General features: G+C 44.1%; 1 protein-coding gene across 1 annotated transcript; it reads right to left on the bottom strand.

Moving 5' to 3' along the window:
• Positions 1-5133: 5133 nt before the first annotated feature.
• VIM (vimentin) lies at positions 5134-18310 on the bottom strand. Its single transcript, XM_081163276.1, has 9 exons — positions 17656-18310; positions 16139-16199; positions 10239-10334; positions 9967-10128; positions 8201-8326; positions 7181-7401; positions 7045-7088; positions 6469-6551; positions 5134-5496 (listed from the first exon to the last, which is right to left on the bottom strand). The coding sequence occupies exons 1-9, from the start codon at positions 18213-18215 to the stop codon at positions 5458-5460; spliced, it is 1392 nt and encodes a 463-aa protein (XP_081019402.1). The 5' UTR covers positions 18216-18310; the 3' UTR covers positions 5134-5457.
• Between the last annotated feature and the right edge of the window lie 324 nt (positions 18311-18634).

Here is an 18634-nt window from a genome sequence, read left to right as displayed (position 1 = left end):
CAAAGTGTCCTATGGCAAGAAAAAGGCAATAAGTCTGCCGTGCCAACCACTTGCCGCCCCCCCCCTTCATATTTGCACTTTCCTACCCTGAGGGTAGATGGGCAACTTTTTTTTGCTGCTGTGGGCTGCATTCCCCTGGGGGGGGGGTGCAGGGGTCAGGAACAGGGTCAGAGCCAAAGGTGGAATAGGGTAACCCCCCCTCACTGCCATTCCTTTTTCTCTCTCTGCTTCTCCGTTCTCCCACCCCACAACACACATCCCCATTTGCCCCTGCTATATTTCCTCCTTGATGCCAGCATAAAATTGGCCTGATGTTGCAGGCTGCCTTCCCCAGCTATAGCCTTTGACTCGACAGTGTTTGGGAGGTGCTCCTGATGGGCACAAATGAAAGAAGCTGCATGCTCAATGCTGGGAAGTTGTAGCACGAAGCTCACAGAGAGTGAAAAATTATTAACAATGGAGCTTTTTGTTGTGCAAGAGTGCCCCTCCGGATGGCAATAATGCAGTAAAACTGGAGAAGCATCGCAGAACAACTAATAAAGTGGAAATATGGGCTGGTGGTCCAGTATTGCATCAATGACATGTTTGCATTTCAGCTGCACGTATTGACACAGGCAAAAACGCAGCCCATGCAGGCACTAGTTGAATCAGCATTCTTTCTCCTGTGCATAATAGCACCCCCACACACCCTAGCCTGAGTGGGGGATATGCTGCAGAATTAAGAGAGAGTCGAGACCCTACATGGAGTAACAATTCAGTGTTTCTTCCTCCAAGTTCAAGCCAAACTTCTTTGCACAGTGCCACCTCGTGGCTCTTTTGATTGCAATCACCACATCTCCCTTCCTCCGGAGAAAGAAAATGAAAAACATACAAGAAGATGAGTTAAAAACATGGCAGGACTAATACAGAGTCACTGTCAGGATTGCTGGCAATTTCTATTTTCTGATTGTCCTTGCATCTGTAGGCTGTGGAAGTCAGGCTGGAACTAGGATGAAAAACGGAGTGGAATCTAATTTCTCTTCCTTCAATAGCTTTGTCTGGCTGATGCCTCTCCTCAGCGGCCTTGAATCATCAGCCACCTAGTGGCCTTTGTGCTTATTTACACTTATTTAAAACTTTTCATGCTCTTTCCCACAATGCGAGCTCAAGGCTGCCTGCAAGGCAAAAATTCAAACAACTCCCCCCCTTTAAAAAGAGTCAATAAAGCTAACTGTCCAATGTATAATAATGGTTAAACAATCCAAGAGCAAAGTGAGGCAAAAGCAATGACGCATCAACAAATAATAAAGAGAAGCCCAGAGAAATAAGAGAGTTTCCACCTGGTACTTAAATAATAACCTAAATCAGCTGCCCCAACCTGGTGGCCTGCAGACATGTTTGGATTACAGCTACTGTCATCCCTGGCCATTGGCCATGCTGATGGGCATTGCCAAAACACCTAGAGGGCACCAAGTTGGGAAAGCCTGTGAAGTAGGCATTTCTGAAGTGGGCTACAAAACTAAGAGGAGGCTCGGAACAGGATTTGCTGGGTAGCTCTCTTCTTGCTCTTGAAAACGATAGATCTAGAATCACATCTAGTTTTTTCTTCGGGTGGACTTAAAACCTGTTTATCCTCTGCTTTCCTGAGGGGTCCCTGCTGGTGTACCTTCTACCCAGGTGCTGGTCATTTGACAATGCAGGTGCTTGCGAGATCATTCACATCCATTTCTCAGCTTTGTCACATTTCTTTTCTCCAGCGATGTGTTTGCGTGTGATTTGGCTTCGCAGACACTCCTGTTTGCTCTCCAACCACTGCTTTGGGAAGTGGTGTGCACATGACATCCGCCACAGTTCTCATCTATCCTGTTGTTTGTGCGGCAGTCACACGTGGCAGCCCAGGAGGGCGGCAGGAAGGAGCACAACCAACACACCTTTGCAGGATGAAACAGGCCACAACTTTATTGGGCTTTATGCAACAATGGGTTTGCAATTGTATTAGTGCAAGGATTTTGACTCCGTTGCAATCCGTTCTTGCTGCCAAAATCCTATTGCCACTTGGTTAGAAAGTCACTGGAGCCAGCCTAGGATTCTCCTGAGCCAGGGCCATGTGAATCATGGAGAGAAAGGCCAAAAAAAGCCCTTTGGAGGGTTGAATTCCCCTTCAACCCTGTCAATCAATGACCCAAGAGTTCAGTGAAGCACAAGCGTTGAGGGTGGGCTGGCTTTTAATCTTGGGCAGGATGGATATATATTTAGTATGTGTCTAAAGACAGGGTGACTATTTGGGAGGGCTGATAAAATACAGTCAGCGCTAGGAATTCTGAAAGCCAGGCTTGAAACAAGAGGCCATGCTCACAGGGAGTGAATAAATACCATCCTAAATGTTAATATAATTTCCATGTGGACACCATATGAGCATTGGTCTTCAAATGCCATATTTTCCTCGCCTACCCCTTTCATATCATATCAATTTATACAAATGAAATATTAATGTGTGGCATTAATGTTAATGCTGCTCAATCAGAAATAATGGCTTTGAAGATAAGAAAAGGTTGCCCGATAAGAGATGCTTAGTAAAACATAATTGGAGGCTGGTATCTTTTATATAGTCACTTAGGTGGGATATTTTCAACAACGGGAAAATAGAAAAAGAAGATGGGAGTGTGTTCTCCCAGCTACATTCAATCCAGTCTAGCTTGTTTGTTTAAAATGAATGGGTGTCACTAAGAAAAACAGGGATATAGACATAATTTCAGTGCAGCTTCATTTTCATTGTAAGCACACCTGGAATCTTTTTTTAAGGGCATAGTAAAAATAAAATGGATTTATAATGCTAAATGCCTATAGTAAGTAATGGTTATAATAGCAGCAAGACCCAACAACCTTTTGTTCTCACACTGTTCTAAATCACAGTTCTTAAAGGGAAAAAAATCTGGAAAGGCATTGCATCAACTGCCCACCTGTTCTCAAGCTATCATTAAAAGCTTTCGCTCCATAATAAACAGAGAGAGGGGTATTTATAATTTTTAAAGGCCTGCTCACCCATGCTCTCAAAGGCTGGGGTAAGCCACATGATCACCCAACAAATGATTATATTAATTTACTCTGCTAACACTACCCGAGGCTTGACTTGCGTGAGACGAACTAGCAATTGGCTGTGTGGTCCCTACAGGGCCAAAGTCTGCTGGGAGGGAACAAGGGCCTAAGCCTTGTTCTCTGCCAGTCATGCTGGCACCACAAGCCCACCAGGGAAATAATTTGTGCTATGCAGACAAAGCAGATGTGAGCAAAACAAGCGCTCAGCTGCAAGAGCAAATGAATGGAAGCTAAACCACCCATGAATACTGGCACGCAAGACACACACACAGAGGTCAATGTGGTATAATGGCAGGAGTGTTGGGACTATGAGCTGGGAGACCAGGGTTCAAACACCCCCTCAGCCATGAAGCTCCATGCATGGCCTTGGACCAGTCCTATCTCACAGGGTTGTTGATATTTTTTAATTCATGAAGTTTATATACCTCTTGGTGGTAGGAAAAAACTTCAAAGCAGTTGTGAGGAGAAAATGAGGCAGGGAGAGCCATACGCATCACCTCGAGCTGCTCCTAAAATAAACCCATTCACATGTCCCTGTTAAATTAGTAAAGACAGCAAAAGTGGTATGAATGGTTGCCTGCAAGTTTGATCAATTTGAAACTGCACATAACAAGATATATAGGAAGCCTGGCACTACATATATGTACATAAATATGTGCTCTGTGTTTACTCCAATCAATGAGACAAATGGGGGGGATTTGTGGTACTCTCATATTCCTGAGTCAAATTGTGCTGTTTGCTAGACATGGGAAGGCAGGTCAGGGAGCTGCAAGGAGATAAAGAGCCTTACTGGTTTTCACCCCGTACCAATGAGGGCTAAATGAGTGCACCTGAACAGCAACAAAAGCAGTCTATTTTTTAAAAAGACTAGAGAGTAATATGTATCTCATACCCACATTGTGGAACAGGCACCATTCAACAGATAGTTTGTACCATCAGGCACATTCCATGCAGGTTACTATTGCAGCTAGTGATGTCAAAATTGGTGAGGCCATAAACTTCCGCCCCAAGCACTGGCTTATAACCAAATTGACCCTAGTAGCATCAGTGCCTCTTCCCTTCCCCAAAAATTCACCAGAAACAGTGGCAACGGCAAGACCTATTTGCCTTCACAGGCTCTGGAATGCCATGGCATTATTTTAGGCACCTGTGGGAAAAAGTAGCTTGCAGGACACCCAAAATCTGATAGATAATAAATGTTTCTTGGACCACTGCTGTTGCATTTCTAACGCAAGGAATGCAAAAGTCTTCTAGCTACCTTTATTAGGCATCTCCAAAGTCACTGCTGCCAGGTAGGGTTGGGGGCAAGAGAAGATGCTCAGATCAACTTATGGGAAGCACAATAGGGTCTGGTTTGTTTAATGACTTCAGGTGAGTGCAAAAAAGAACTTCACAGCTTTGGGGAAGGAATACCTTACTATTAGTTCAGCCCAGTATAAAAGCTGATCTGAAGGGAGTGTGTGTCTTGGTCACTAGGGGCAACTAGTGGGGGAGCATAGTCCACTTGCAGAGCAGATGGCTTGCATGCAAAAGGCTGAAGAGGTTGTTTCAATCCTATGTCTCTCCTTATAGTGCTAAGACAGACAAGCTGTCTCAAGTGCTAGAGAGCCACTGCCAGTCTGTGTAGAGTAAGGGGTGGGGAGCCTGCCACTTTCTAAATGTTTCCAGGGCTGATGAGAGTTGAAAAACATCAGCAATATCACAAGTTGCCCATCAATACTAGCCTAAATTGACCAGTGGTCTGATGTGGTATGAAGAAGCTTCCTAGGAGAGACACCTTTTTCCTATATTAAAACAAATACCACAATGAGGGTGCTGGAAAAGGAATAGTCATGTGCTTATACCCCAAGGAAAATATATTTATCCCCTCAATAGTGTATAATTACTGTGTAAGAGCTAATCTTGACAGACATCAAGTTTCAAAGAGCAGGTGTAGATGTGTGCGTGCGTGTTTTCCATTAAAAAACAACAACCTTGGAAGCATTTCTTGCTGCTACAATGAAAGTAGATCTATGATTGTTGCTAAAAACTTGCTGCAAATTAAGAAGACACGAGAAAGCAATTTCCCAAATGTTTATTGAAGCAGTGAGAGGTTGCTCATCATACTGTGCTGAAAAAGCAGTTTTATTCAATTCAGAAACTTAAAAAAACAACAGTATTGCAGCACAAGATAGTGCTATCTGAACTAGACTCCCTTTTTTTAAGCTCTTCTAACCCATCAAGAGAGTCAGTTTTGCATGATCTAAGACCTATATCTTCTAGCATAACCACCTTGCGCTCTTGGAAAAAACTGCAGAAAGGCACTTGAAAAGCTGTTTCTCTTTTTTTAGTTTTGCTGGTAAGGGTTCATTTCGGCACAAGGAAGATGTGCTGTTCTCTTCTTCACTCCAGTTCATCATGGTGAGAAGTTTCATTGATAACCTATTAAGACAAGTATCGTAAAGCATTAGAAGGGTATTTAATTGTCAATTGATCTCAGCTCCTAAACCTTTCACAGGGAAGCTTAACTGCCACTTGAAATATTTCCCACTTGAAGCTAGTGACTAGAAATCTTGCACAAACACTACTGTCTGGCTCGCCACATGGTCCACAGATTGTATAGGCAGCAAAAAGGAAGGTGCAACTCAACCGGCTGGTGCAACACTGTGCCCAGCTCCCCTTGCCCTCCCCTCTGATACCTCAAAGCATATGGAGGGACACCAGAAAGTCCTCCCAGCTTCCCACCACCTGCTCAAGATATCTACTTGGGAGCCAAGGGGGTGTGTGGAGGGGGGAGTTTAAAGAAAGGCAACTCAGCAATTTAGAGACAGCTGGCCTTCTGTCACCACATGCTTAAACCTGCCCAAGACATCCAACAAATGCAGAGCAGTCCTTGGAATTGCTACACCACACAGCATGTGAAGCACAGCATTCAGTGGAAAAATTATTCACATTGTGGAGGTTTTGAACAGAGACAGCAGCCTGACTTAAGGGCTCAGAAACCAGAGCTAGATAGGCTTTTTTATGACTTTTAGATGGAATTCTAGGCTTAACCCAGTATCCTTGTAGAATTGAATCCCGTTCATCCAAGTTTTCATGCCCTGCAACCAGTAGCTATCCCTCCCACCGTTCCAATGAAACAATGGCAAATGCAGGATCTAGATCCTTCACAAATTTGGAGGTAGACACTCAACTTTCATTAAGCATCCTGGGCATAAAAGGTTGACCATTTTGACTGTCTTTGTGTGCGCACACACACAGCCAGTCCAGAAGAGAGGAAAGGATACCCCCATAATATATTCCAGTATGCTAAAGTAGTATGTTCCACACCCCTAGAAGATACGTTTAACAGCATAAATGTAAATATGTATGTATATATACAGCCCCACAACTGTAATTGCTCGTAGCACTCACTTGTCCATCTCTAGTTTCAACAGTCTTGATAAGAAGTGTTCTCTTGGAGTGGGTGTCTATTGGGATAGACTCAAGGTTTGTTTCTGTAGATAAGAATAGCACAGTTAGAACTCTGTAGAGAATTCTCACTCATGTTAGAAAGATGCCACAGCAATGCTGATCTTAGATCAGTGCTTGGGTAATATTGCTATGCGAAACCAATGAGACATCAGGCCTTTTGAAAGCTCTCTATTTAGGGCACCAACAAAACAATGTTTAAAAAAGCAAATGGCTAATTCAACCCTAAGTCAGGACCATCCACACCCATCCAATGGCAAAAGGCAGGACCACCCACCAGCCAGACCCAGAGAAGGACACTTCAACAATTCTAGTCCCAGATTACACATCTGATACAAGGTGGGCCTTGCAACAAGGACTCAAGAGTGCATCAAGGGAAGTCCAGACCCTTTACATACATCAGATGCCAAAATCAAGACCTTCTATTGCCGAGTTAAACTCAATGTCAGTACTATTTACATAAAAATGGTTAATACACCAAGGACGTCCAGCTACCAGATATAGATGGCACTTGCTTACCTCTCAGGTTCAGGGAAGCAAAAGTCGGAATGGGCATTGTGATTCTGAAAAAAGAAGACAGAAGTCATATTTAGATAAGACAGCTGAGACTGTTTTCAGAAATGCTTGCTGAGGGTTCACCGGATGAATCTAGTACCTGCTCTCTTCTCCCTCCAGCAGTTTCCTGTAAGTGGCAATCTCAATATCAAGAGCCATCTTTACATTCAGCAGCTCTTGGTACTCGCGCAGATGGCGAGCCATTTCTTCCTTCATGTTTTGGATCTCATCCTGGAGTCGGGCAATGTTGTCTTGGTAGTTAGCAGCTTCAAGATTAAAGTTCTCCTCCATCTCACGCATCTGGCGTTCCAGGGATTCATTCTGGAGAGATTTTACAGAAGCGTACACTGAGGCTTCAAGCAATAGCATTCAGTTCATGGGTAAAATGGTGAAATCAATAGGTTGCATCCAAGCAAGTGGACCCGAGTTAATAACGTCTATTAATTTCAATGAGTTTATACTCCGGTAGGATTAAAGCGGAACAAAACCCAATGGCTCAATTCATCCCTGACCATTAAGAAATGCTGCCCAAGGCTGATTCAAGTAAAAACTTTAACCCAGAAACATCTGAAGACCACATGTCCGCCAGCCCTGGTGTAGACAATCCTGAGTGAGATACAACTGTCTGGCAAGGTGTTAAGTCAGATTTATATGTTCCCAAGTGTAAACACAGAAGACAGAAGGCTCCTTCACTCACTACAAGAATGTGCAGAATGGACTCAAGAGTCGTAAGATTAGATTCATTTTACGAGTGCAGAACATTCTGCAAAGACAACAGCTCAGCAGCAGATCACATGCATAACAAGGCTGTACATTCAATCCCTAGAGTCTCCAATTGAAAGAATTTTTAGGGTAGCCTGAGATCTTGGCCCTAGTTTTATCACCAGCTTGAGATCAGAGACAGAGATGAACCACAGGCTCATTTCTATGTCAGGCAGCTTTGTTAGGGCATATGCCAACTTTATTGTTTGAAAGGTCTCTTTTGCAAACATGTAATATTTAAGTTTAGCTATTCCAAAAGAATGACTGAGAAATGCAGACTTAAACATACTTTTCTTCTTAAAAAACCACCACCACCACCTGCCAAAGCCTTCCCCTCCAAGCATCATCTTTCACTTACAGTTCCTTTAAGTGCATCCACTTCACAGGTGAGACTCTGAATTTGCCTGCGGTACTCATTCGCTTCTTGTTTGGCCTGGCGCAGGGCATCATTGTTCCGGGAGGCTGCTTCAGACAGATCTGCAAACTAACAACCACACCAAGGTTAACTAGATGAACTTTTTCAAGAGCCCACCTTTTAGCTAAGACACATATTAAGAACTGGGCAAATTAAACTCTGGTACCAAAGGGCATGATTGATGAGCAGAACTCAGCTGATTCGCACCTTACAAGCCACTTTGGGTGGACTAGGCCTCTGCGTCATGAAGACTTGCATGATATAACCCTGTCTTTTTTAATGGGCTCATTTCACAATTGCAACGTGACCTCCCAATATATGTGTCTGAGAGACATTTGTTTACCATGCAGAGAAGTCCCTACAGAATTCCAACTGCTTTTAACAACATAACCAAACCCATCTGCAGCTTGCCAGCTTGCCAGATGCTCCTTAGCAACAGGACACAATATTTTTTTTAAAAAAACAAACCAGAATGTTACTGGCCTGCAACTATCCCTTCAAGACACATCAAGGTACAAAGAGACACACGATCCTGTCACAGGATTCTAGTTTTATGGGGAATTCCATATTTTCCCTGTAGACTAGGGGTTTTTTAACCAAAAAATTAGGTTTAAAATTGGGGCTCGTCTTATACACGGGTAGTGCTCAGGGGTGTTTTCTTAATTTTGAGTCCCCCAGAATATACACGGAAAAAATACGGTATATTCTTAGAAACACTGAACTTTCAATGCTGCACCTACATTTTCTCAACTTTTACATGTTATTAAGTGCCACTTATCAAGGAACACCAGGAACCACCCTTATTTTAAAAATTGAAAATATGTATTAAATTGAAAATATCCCAAATATAAATTAAGAAAATTTATATAACACTTATTTGACAGAAAATCCCTAAGAGGTTAAAACCCAAGCAACATTTTTTTAACCGAAATATAAATAAAATCAGTGATTCTAACACAGATGTGTGTGTTTTCATGGCCCACCCTATTCCTGCAACTGTATTCTGTCTTAACTGATTTTAATTCTGAATTTTAAATTGTTGTAACCCACCCTGGGACCTGCTGGTTAAGGGTAGGCAATAAAGAAGAATCATAAGAGGAATTCTAATGGTGATAAGAAGCTAAAACTGCGTCCCTGGGCAGACTTGCCAAGTTCATGTGTTCACCCAATTCAGTTCCGACACGGTTTCCGAAGTTCTGTGTTGTGTTACTTAGAGACTATGAGTTGTTTCTTAACTGTTTCTGGTATTCTCTTTGGGGCACTGGAAGTTGGGAAGAGGAGAAGAGTGTACACCTTACGTAGCCTGAGCTGAGTGTAGCTTGTAAGTGTCCCTCTCTTAAAACGGGAGTGAAATGCTCTCATTACTAATTATGATTTTTTAATGGATTGCTTTTAATGGTCTCATTTTATTAAATAATTAAGCCACCTCTCAGAATCCTTTTTGTGACAGAAAGCGTGGGACATAAATCTAATGTACACACAAGTTTTATTTTATTTTTTAAAGAAATCTGCAGTATACCGCCATTTTGAGGCAGTGCTTTCTGTAGTATCAAGGCCTACAGTAGATCCCTAATAGTTCCATGACCATCACATTCAGACAACTAAGATTAGCACTTTGCATCCAAATGACAAAATGTAGAACTGCTGAACTAAAGTATTTTATTTTATTAAAGAAATCCTCTAATTGAAGCCAAAGGCCATTCACTTACTTTGGATTTGTACCACTCTTCAGCTTCCTGGAGGTTCTTAGCAGCAACACATTCGTACTGTTGACGCACATCGCGCAGGGCAGCAGTGAGATCAGGTTTGGCAACATCCACATCGATCTGGATATGTTGTTCCTGGATCTGGGCCTGAAGCTCACGGATTTCCTTCAAGGGAAAAAAAGGATGACATTCCAGAGATTGAACGTTTTTACCAATGCAATTCATTTCCCCCCTAAGGAATCACATTGGAAAGCTGATGGGAGTTCAAAAATTACCTCATCATGGAGCTTCTTCAAGAAGATAATCTCTTCTTGCAGAGATTCAACTTTGCGTTCAAGATCCAGGCGGTTCAAGGAGGCATTGTCAACATCCTGAGGGAGGAACAACAGGGGGAAAGGTGTCAGAAACATTCATAAGCTAACTGGGAGAATGCTGAAATATGGGGCAAAAATGTCTGCAATGAACAAACTTCTGTCTAAATAAGGAGTGGCTCGATTTCACTTCCTCCAGTAATTGAGGTGGAGGTTTGACATTTCTCCATGGAAAATTGTCTACAGCACAGAATCCGACCAAAGCTCTCCACAGCTATATTTTTTCTGCATACAATTTTCCATTTTGAGAAAGTCATTGTTTCATAACATTAATTAATGATCAATGAAGTCTAGTCAAATCTGAAACTGCAATCACTTTTTCTAGGGAGCTATTTTCAGAAAGGCTGCACAGCTTTCAGTCAAAAGAGGGGGAAGTATAAATCTTATTGGCACCTTCAATTGTTTTCTTAATTAAAAAACATACTATTGTCATGTCATGTCTTAATCATTCCATTATCAGTAATTTCCAATAAAAATTTTTATTATAATATTTTAAGCACACCAAGTGTACTTTATTGAATTCCCTAACTTTAATTCAGTATTTCAGTTCAACTATTTTTGGCTACGGAAAAAACTTTAAAGTTAGTATGACATACTTTTAGTTTGGCTTATGAATACCAGTTTGAAACATGCAGAATCAAATCAATATGGAGTAGCAGAAATTTTCCAGTATTTTTTCTGGAAAGCCAGCATCACTGTATCTAGGTGATCTCAACTTAGACTAAACACATTTGACCACCAGAAAAAAAAAAGTTTAGTTTAGATAGAAGTTGTATGCAGTCTGAGATGAAACGAATGGTGTGGCATGTTTTTGTGTGGTTAAAGTAACCTATTTACACACTAAATTCATTGCAACAGGATCAAAGGCATACAAGTACTTTAGGAACTTTAGGATATTACGTCAGGAAAGTTATTTGAAATATTAATGCACCTGAAACAAGCTACTAATGAATGTCCACAAACTTTATCATTCCATTCCATTTAGGACAGCAGGTTTGTTACACAAAAGAAATAGTTGGTGTCATTTAAGACTCCAGGCAAAGGATTAGCTGGGCTGGAGAAGGACGGCAAAATACAGTAGGGCTCAGCCACAACAGAAAGGCAGATAATGTTGTGTTGTGTGTACTTGGCAGTAAGCAGTAAGATTAGCGCTCATCTCAGAACCTACTTTTGTTTTCTCTGCAACTGTGCAAAGCTGCCAGTTATTTCACACAGGAACTCAGCAATGCCATTTCAGAAATCAGATTTCATGCCTGAAAGCTCACTGCTTATCCCAGACAAGTGTGAGCCCACAGCAAGAATTCATATCCTCCTCTCAAGGCACCTGTTGCAAGTGTAGCTGAAAAATGAACACGCTCGGTCCACTGAAAGCTAATGCAGATTGTTCTAGATGCACCAGGCTAGTGATTGTGGCCCACTCTCCCCCTCAAAACTTTGAACAACACCACCTTTAGGCAAAGAGTGAAAGAGTGCCATTGCTGGAAGATGTTTTTGGAGTGTCGTAAGTGGTCAAGCAAACTGTTATTTATTTTACTGTTAGAAAGGGGAGATGTTCTTGTGCGATTTTCAGTCTCAGGTGCTAAAGCAGATGTTGCTGTACTCCCAACTCCCATCAGCCCAATTGTCAGTCCAGTACCATCTGGAGAGTACCACACTGGCTACCCCCATGCTAAAGTAACTTGGCTGGCCAGGGGTATTGCAGATTTTTATTTGAGAGTCTGGGAAAGCAACACAAGCTCAGGCAGCAAAAGTATTAGCCCAGTTGTGGCTAGCACTAAAAAATAAATAAATATCCACATGCAAGTATAACTAGAGTGCACTCTTGCAGCTTGACTTGAGATGACAGTCTGGGCTTGAACTATTGGGGAAGGAGTTCCTTTGAGTCCAATAACAGGTGCTGGCTCTCAGTGGAACACAATTATGGAGAAAGCAAAGAACTATGAAGGAAACTTAGAAGACATAATCATGTAGACTGCAGAGAAGAGCCAGTTTTAGCTCTGGTGTTGCACCTTCAACAACCACGTGGTTCACTCTGCCTGTAGAAGAACGCATGTGCTTCTGCAAGCTGGAGCACCACATGCCTGGCACGCTGCATGGAGCTCCTTGCACACTGGGCTTTTTTCTACATGCGGAGCATGCCATTGTTGGGGGCGGGTGACACAATTTGGGGGAGGGAGAGGTAAAAGCAGAGTCCCACTCTATGCAACTATGCTCTACATACTCAAGTTAACATGTGCAGAAGGCTAAGAGCTCAACTGAATATATACATATAGAGATGCATTGTGGTGAAGCAGGTCACTAGCCAAGAGATGCTAGTTAGGAACAAAGCATTGCTGAGTTGAGGTTTTACGTCTGAAGACAATGGCTGGGGTGGGGAGCCCTGGACGCTTCAGAGGTTGCAAGACCATGACTCCCATCATTGCCTGAACACTGGCTATGCTGGCTGGGGCTGATGGGAGTTGAGGAATCCTACAACAGCTTGAGAGGCCCTGAGACATTTATGGAATACTAGAGGAATACAAGCTTTGCCCCCCACCTTCCAGCTTCAGGGATTTAGCATTTTCCTTCCCCATGTTTCAACCAAGGGGGACGCAGCTTATCCTTCCTAAGCTCTTTCCAGCAGGACACCCTCATCTCTTTCAAGTCTCACTTTACAGACTTCAAAGACAGTTTGCTGAAAACACTCATTGTGAGCTGCTATTTCATTCTGAGCCATTAAATTATGGGGAGGGAAGCTTGACACCATACATACATACACACACACATTTCATAGCCTTAAACCCCTATATTTGGGAGGTCACAATCAAACTTGGGATCCACACTAAATTAAACTTGTAAAGGTATCTGGCAACTTCACTGCTGCACAGAGTTGTAGTAATTAGGCTATTTGGATCTGAGCGCTGGTTCTTCCATGGCCTCCATCTGTCAATCATGCACAGTAAAACGAGGAAGCAATTCTTGCAGGCAGACCAGCCTGAGTATGTGAAGCTCTTATATCAAGTCAAGATAGCCCAGTGAACTCCAGCAGAGTTGTTTTGGGCCTGCTGCCAAAGAGCTTGTCAATTGACAGTAACCTAGGATCCTTCTGTCTAGGACAAGCCATGACCCAAGTCAAATGTCCCCTAAATGCATGAGCAAAGTATCTTTCATTCTACCTCTCTACAACACTGGTTTCTCTATTCCTTCCCACAAGGTGTCCTAAGCATACCTGGAGTTAGCTAGGAAGGTGGAAGTGGGGAATCAGCCTAGGGGCTTCCAAAAGCTAATGCTTAGCCTAATGTTAAGGATTTTAATGATTTCACCACCCTAAGTAGTTCTGTTCCAAGATCCTGCTTTTTCTCTTTCAAATGCCTAAGCTATATAGTGGTATTGTACCACATGTAACATCTCGCCAGCAAAATGCATGCAGCTTCCTACATGGTAAATGTTTTACCAGATCAGATATTGTACCCAAAGGTTCACTTCATTGCATCATCTGTGCATGACCATCTCTTATCATATTCTTCCATGTGCTCAAGAACGCTAGAATATCGCCAGTGTGCTTTAGGTTTACAGTATGGAAGATAAAAGTAAAAACAGAATAAGCTCCTAAGTGTTGCACCTGCATTATGGGTCTGGGCTAAATAATCCTCAATCAACATTGCAAACACATGAGGAAAGAGGACACAACACCATTGTGCATTGTTCCCTTTATTTATAGCTCCCCCCAGTCACGTGGCTCATGCAGGATAGATCAAGAGTCCCAGCAAAGCAAGGGGAATGAGTCAAGAAGGCTCAGTACAGTATTTGTAATCTTTTTCTACCTGAGTGGCAGTCTTGGAGAATACCCACAAGACAGATGTGGTCCTAGCAATGTGCTATGTTATCCCATAAGTCACCCTTCTCGGATTCCCCACACTCAGAGGCAGACAACCATGTGAATGGAACTATCAGGCCACGCACAAAGGTGCTCTGAGCTACACAGAGACTGAAGCTCTCTGCAGTACTAGACATATCCAAAGAGTACCAAGACTCAGTTTAGGGTCACTCTGGGGGCTCACACCAGTAACCGTAGAAGACAACTCTGCAAGCCACATGTCTCATTCCTGCTTGTGCACCCAGCTCTCTCGAATTTCACCTTCCTCTTCTTTTACTTGAAAGTCTCAAACCAAATGCGCTATCCTGCTTCAACCCTAAAGTAATTCCCACAGGATTCAATGGGCTTACTACAAGGTTGCGTATAGGAGTATGGGCTAAAGATGTTTCTTCCACAAACTGAGAATCTGGCTCAAAAGGGGGGGGGTATAGTCAGCAAAGTTGCAAACATTTTTATTTTAAATTAATTGAAAAATGCAACTTATTTCATGAATTTTGCCCAAACTCAGACTCTCACTGTCTTATGGAGATGGCTTTACTTAAAAGGATCCATTTCCATCTGACATTCTCCTTTGAAATAGAGGTTTGAAAATTAGTTATTGTATTAAAATTGGCACACAGAGAACTTAAGGCAGAAAAGCTTCATTTTTCAAAGCAAAATGGCTAAGGTTTGAAAAGTTCCAAATGTTATTTACTTCAAATGTCCAGTGAACCAGTCTAGTGGGATGGGAAGGAATGCCTGAAGTATTAATTATTATGCAGTCCTAAATTAACATCCTTGTTGACTTTAGGTCGGTCTTCATGTCAGCAATATAATTAGTGGACAATCTTGTTCAATAATCAGTTAGAGACTGGACCAGCTGAAGTGGCCAATGCTTTAAATTATGGGTTTCTAAATATGCTTGCATCATTACACATCCAGCAAGAATGCAGCCTGCCATAAGCACCCCCAGAACACAAAGGCTCCTATTATTTCAATCTGCTGCCACCACAGTCGCTGTTAATGCCTGCATCGGCATTCCATAGTGAATCCCATAGAAACCATTAATACCTTTCAGCCAAGCGAACAGATGGCTCCCTTTCACCCTTACCAACCTGAAAAACCGATTCCACAGAGCTTCTGTGGGTAACAGGCTAGACGTTGATAAAACAGAAACAATTCTTGGCCCCTGCAAGAGCGCTATGTGCTTGTAAGTGCCTCTGCTAAATTCAAGCACAGCTCAAAAAGCTGGACACAGCTGGTGTTAACATAGTGCCTGAAAGCATGACCAGCAAGTTTTGTTAAAAAGTTTCTCCGCCACAAACTTACTACTTGGCCCATGGCAATATGCTATCCTTTCATCTTCAGCATCTGAATGCAACAATGCTGTTATATGACAATGTGTCTAGATCAAGGTTAGCCAATATTGGTGCCATCTAGATGTTGTTAGACTACAACTCCCATCAGTCCCAGCCAACATGGCCAATGGTTGGGGGAAATTGGTTTAGGTCAACATCATCATGGTGGCTACCCCAGTATAGATCTTCATAGTTACTAGACATCATGGTTAGATGAAAACTCCAGGAACAGAGGCAGCGTGCATCAGACTATAAGTTGCTGGGGAGCAACAAATGTAGCCAGCTTCCCAGAGGAATCCCATTAGCCACTGTGCAAAAGCAGAAAAGTGGTCTAGACTGACCTTTGGGTTTGATTGAGCTGGACTCTTATGATCTTAACATTTCAATACTGCTAAAAAATGCAGAAATACTGTTTCGTATGAGTCAAAACACAAGGGAAGTGAAAGAACTACTTGAATTTGTACCGAAGAACCAGAACACTCCCATTATCCATATTCAACCACCAGGTGGCTTTCCGTTCCGCTTTTTTCTTGTAAGAGTTTAAGCACTAGAATTTAACACTTAAAAACTTTAATGGGGGTGGGGGTGGGGGGATGTATGAAATTACAAACCTGTCTGAAAGATTGCAGGTTGTTCTCAGCTTCTTCCCTCTGAAGCATCTCATCTTGAAGTCTGGAAAAATTAAAGGACCCATTCAAAGAAATGAAAAAAGCTGACCAAGTGAAGTTCAGATTTGATGGACAGTCAGCCACACCCATGAGGGAAAGAGAAGCAAAAGGGGGAAGAGTGTGGGAGGGGGAGGTCTTCCACACAAAAGCACCCCATGCCTCCATTTGTGTGGCTCCGTTTTCATTACAGTGTGACCAGACTTGGAGCAGAACTCTTGCAGAAGCAGCAGCGTTAAATCCACCAATAAACATAAGCCCAGCAAAAAAGGGAGGGAAGGGGGGGGGAAGGCTACCCCACTTATTCAACTAGCTGAGTGGGAGGGAGAGATGACCTACAATTGTGGATTGTTTGCCTAACACATTTTGTTAAAACTGGAGGTTTGCAGCAGCTCCCCAAACCATAAATTCAAACTTAGCCCTGATCTAGACCTTATAATTCTAATACCAACATGGCAAATTACCAGGCACTTGCAACCATGCAACTTTGGAAAGTACCAGCATAAACTGATTCAACAATGGGTAGAGTAACAGTGCAATCTATGCAACTTTACACAGAGGTAAGTCTGTGAGGAATTGCAGGCTAGCACCACAATCCTCTACAAGTTTACTCAGAAGAAATTCCCACCCAGTGCAATGGGCCTTGCTTCTAGCAAAAAATGCAAATTGAAGCCAAAGTAAAGTCTATTGAACTGGGTGGGGCTAGCAACCCAATTCTATGCACACTTACATGGGAGTAAACTACACCTCTCAATGTTTATTTGCAAATAATTCCCCTTTAATGGAATCGCCCTGCTAAAGCATCAGAGTAAAACAAGAATGGAACTTCATCCCTTGTTCTTTGTGCTGCAGAGTGTGAATAACGGGACCCACCACACTGCAGATTCTTAAGACAAAGGCGCTTGCCCAGCTGCCTCTTCAGTGCCTCCAGCCAGCGCAGGCTCAGCTGTGGAAAAGTTTTCTGAACTTTTTCACATGACGAGTCCTTCATGCGATTCACAAAGTGAATGTGATCATTCTGAATCAGCCCACGTGACTGAATTCACAAGCTTTCTGAATCAAAGGAATGAATGGACGCTCAGACTTTTATATTTGCTTAGCGCTGATGCGACAACTTCATTCCTAAGGGGAGAGGGATGGATGGAGACAGACAGAACGAGGGCTGTAACCTGAACGAGGAAGCGTTAACTATCCAATCAACCAACAAATCAATCAACCTGGCTGGCTGAATTCGCACAAATTTGCAGGCATTTTGAAACGAGAAGCACATTTCCTTTGTTTGCAAAGGATGCGCGCGCGCCCTCACAGACGGAACCACTACTCGGAGAGCAGGAAGTCTGGCAGGGCAAGCCACTACTCAAACCCCAAGTCCCATTGGGGCCAATGTAGTTTATTCAACCAGCCCAGCCCAGCCCTCGCCCCGGACCCCCCCCCCCGCCCCGTCCAGGAGACCCGCGCCTTACTTTTCCCGCAGGCGCATGATGTCTTCGGCCAAGTTGTCGCGGTCCACCTCCACGCGGGCCTTGTCATTGGTGAGCTGGTCCACCTGCCGGCGCAGCTCGCGCATCTCCTCCTCGTAGAGGTCGCCCAGGCGGGACGTGCCTTTGCCCTTGAGCTGCTCGAGCTCGGCCAGCAGGATCTTGTTCTGCTGCTCGAGGAAGCGCACCTTGTCGATGTAGTTGGCGAAGCGGTCGTTGAGCTCCTGCAGCTCGGCTTTCTCGTTGGTGCGGTTGGCCTTGAACTCCGTGTTGATGGCGTCGGCCAGAGAGAAGTCCACGCCGCCATCGACGCCCAGCATCCGCATCGGCGGCAGGCTGCTCCGCAGGCGCACGGCCTTGGAGGCGTAGAAGCCGCCGCCGCCGGGCGCCGACGACACCAGGCGGACGCTGCTGGGCCGGGCGCTGCCCAGCGAGTAGCGGCTCGACGACGTCACGTAGCGGCTGCTGCTTGAAGAGCTGGGCCGCCCGCCGGCCCCGCCGAACATGCGGCGGTAGGAACTCCGGCTGCTGCTGGTGGTACTCATGGTTGTAATCCCAGAAGAGGAAGGTGGGCAATCCCGGGGAGAGAGCGCGAGAGAGCAGCGCCGTCGAGCAGCGGGAGGAAGAGGCGCGGGAGAGCGGCCGAGCGGGCTCCGCGCGCCTCTTATACGCCAGTCACGCCCTCCGCCCCGTCCAACAAAAGCCAAGCCCCGCCCCGCGCGGCGGCCAACCGCTGCCCGACGGGGTCCCCCGGGACGGGCGGGGCGGGGCTGGTCCCCCACAATCCATCTGATTGCAAAAGCAGGAAAAGCAGATGCAAAGGCTTTTCCTGCTCAAGGGGAGGGAGGGGGATGATTAATAGGGGAGAAAAGCCACGACGGGGGGGGGAGGAGGGAGGCGGTGCCCACCCCCCTGGCCTTGCAAACTCCTGATTTGTGGCTGCGCAGGGTGCAGGAGGGAGGAG

Source organism: Podarcis bocagei (genome assembly GCF_964188305.1).
Source record: "Podarcis bocagei genome assembly, chromosome: 12".
Classification (NCBI taxonomy): Eukaryota; Metazoa; Chordata; class Lepidosauria; order Squamata; family Lacertidae; genus Podarcis; species Podarcis bocagei.
Note: the sequence above shows the minus strand (reverse complement) of the source record. Positions and strands in the feature narration are given on the sequence as shown.

What these genes read in the sequence shown, in the direction of transcription:
- VIM (XM_081163276.1), bottom strand. Translation starts at nt 18,215, where the DNA reads ATGAGTACCACCAGCAGCAGCCGGAGTTCCTACCGCCGCATGTTCGGC. An exon ending in TGGATGCACTTAAAGGAACT is followed by an intron (nt 7,402 to 8,200) that starts GTAAGTGAAAGA and finishes AAATCTCTCCAG; the next exon opens with AATGAATCCCTGGAACGCCA. An exon ending in TTGAAACTAGAGATGGACAA is followed by an intron (nt 5,497 to 6,468) that starts GTGAGTGCTACG and finishes TTGTCTTAATAG; the next exon opens with GTTATCAATGAAACTTCTCA.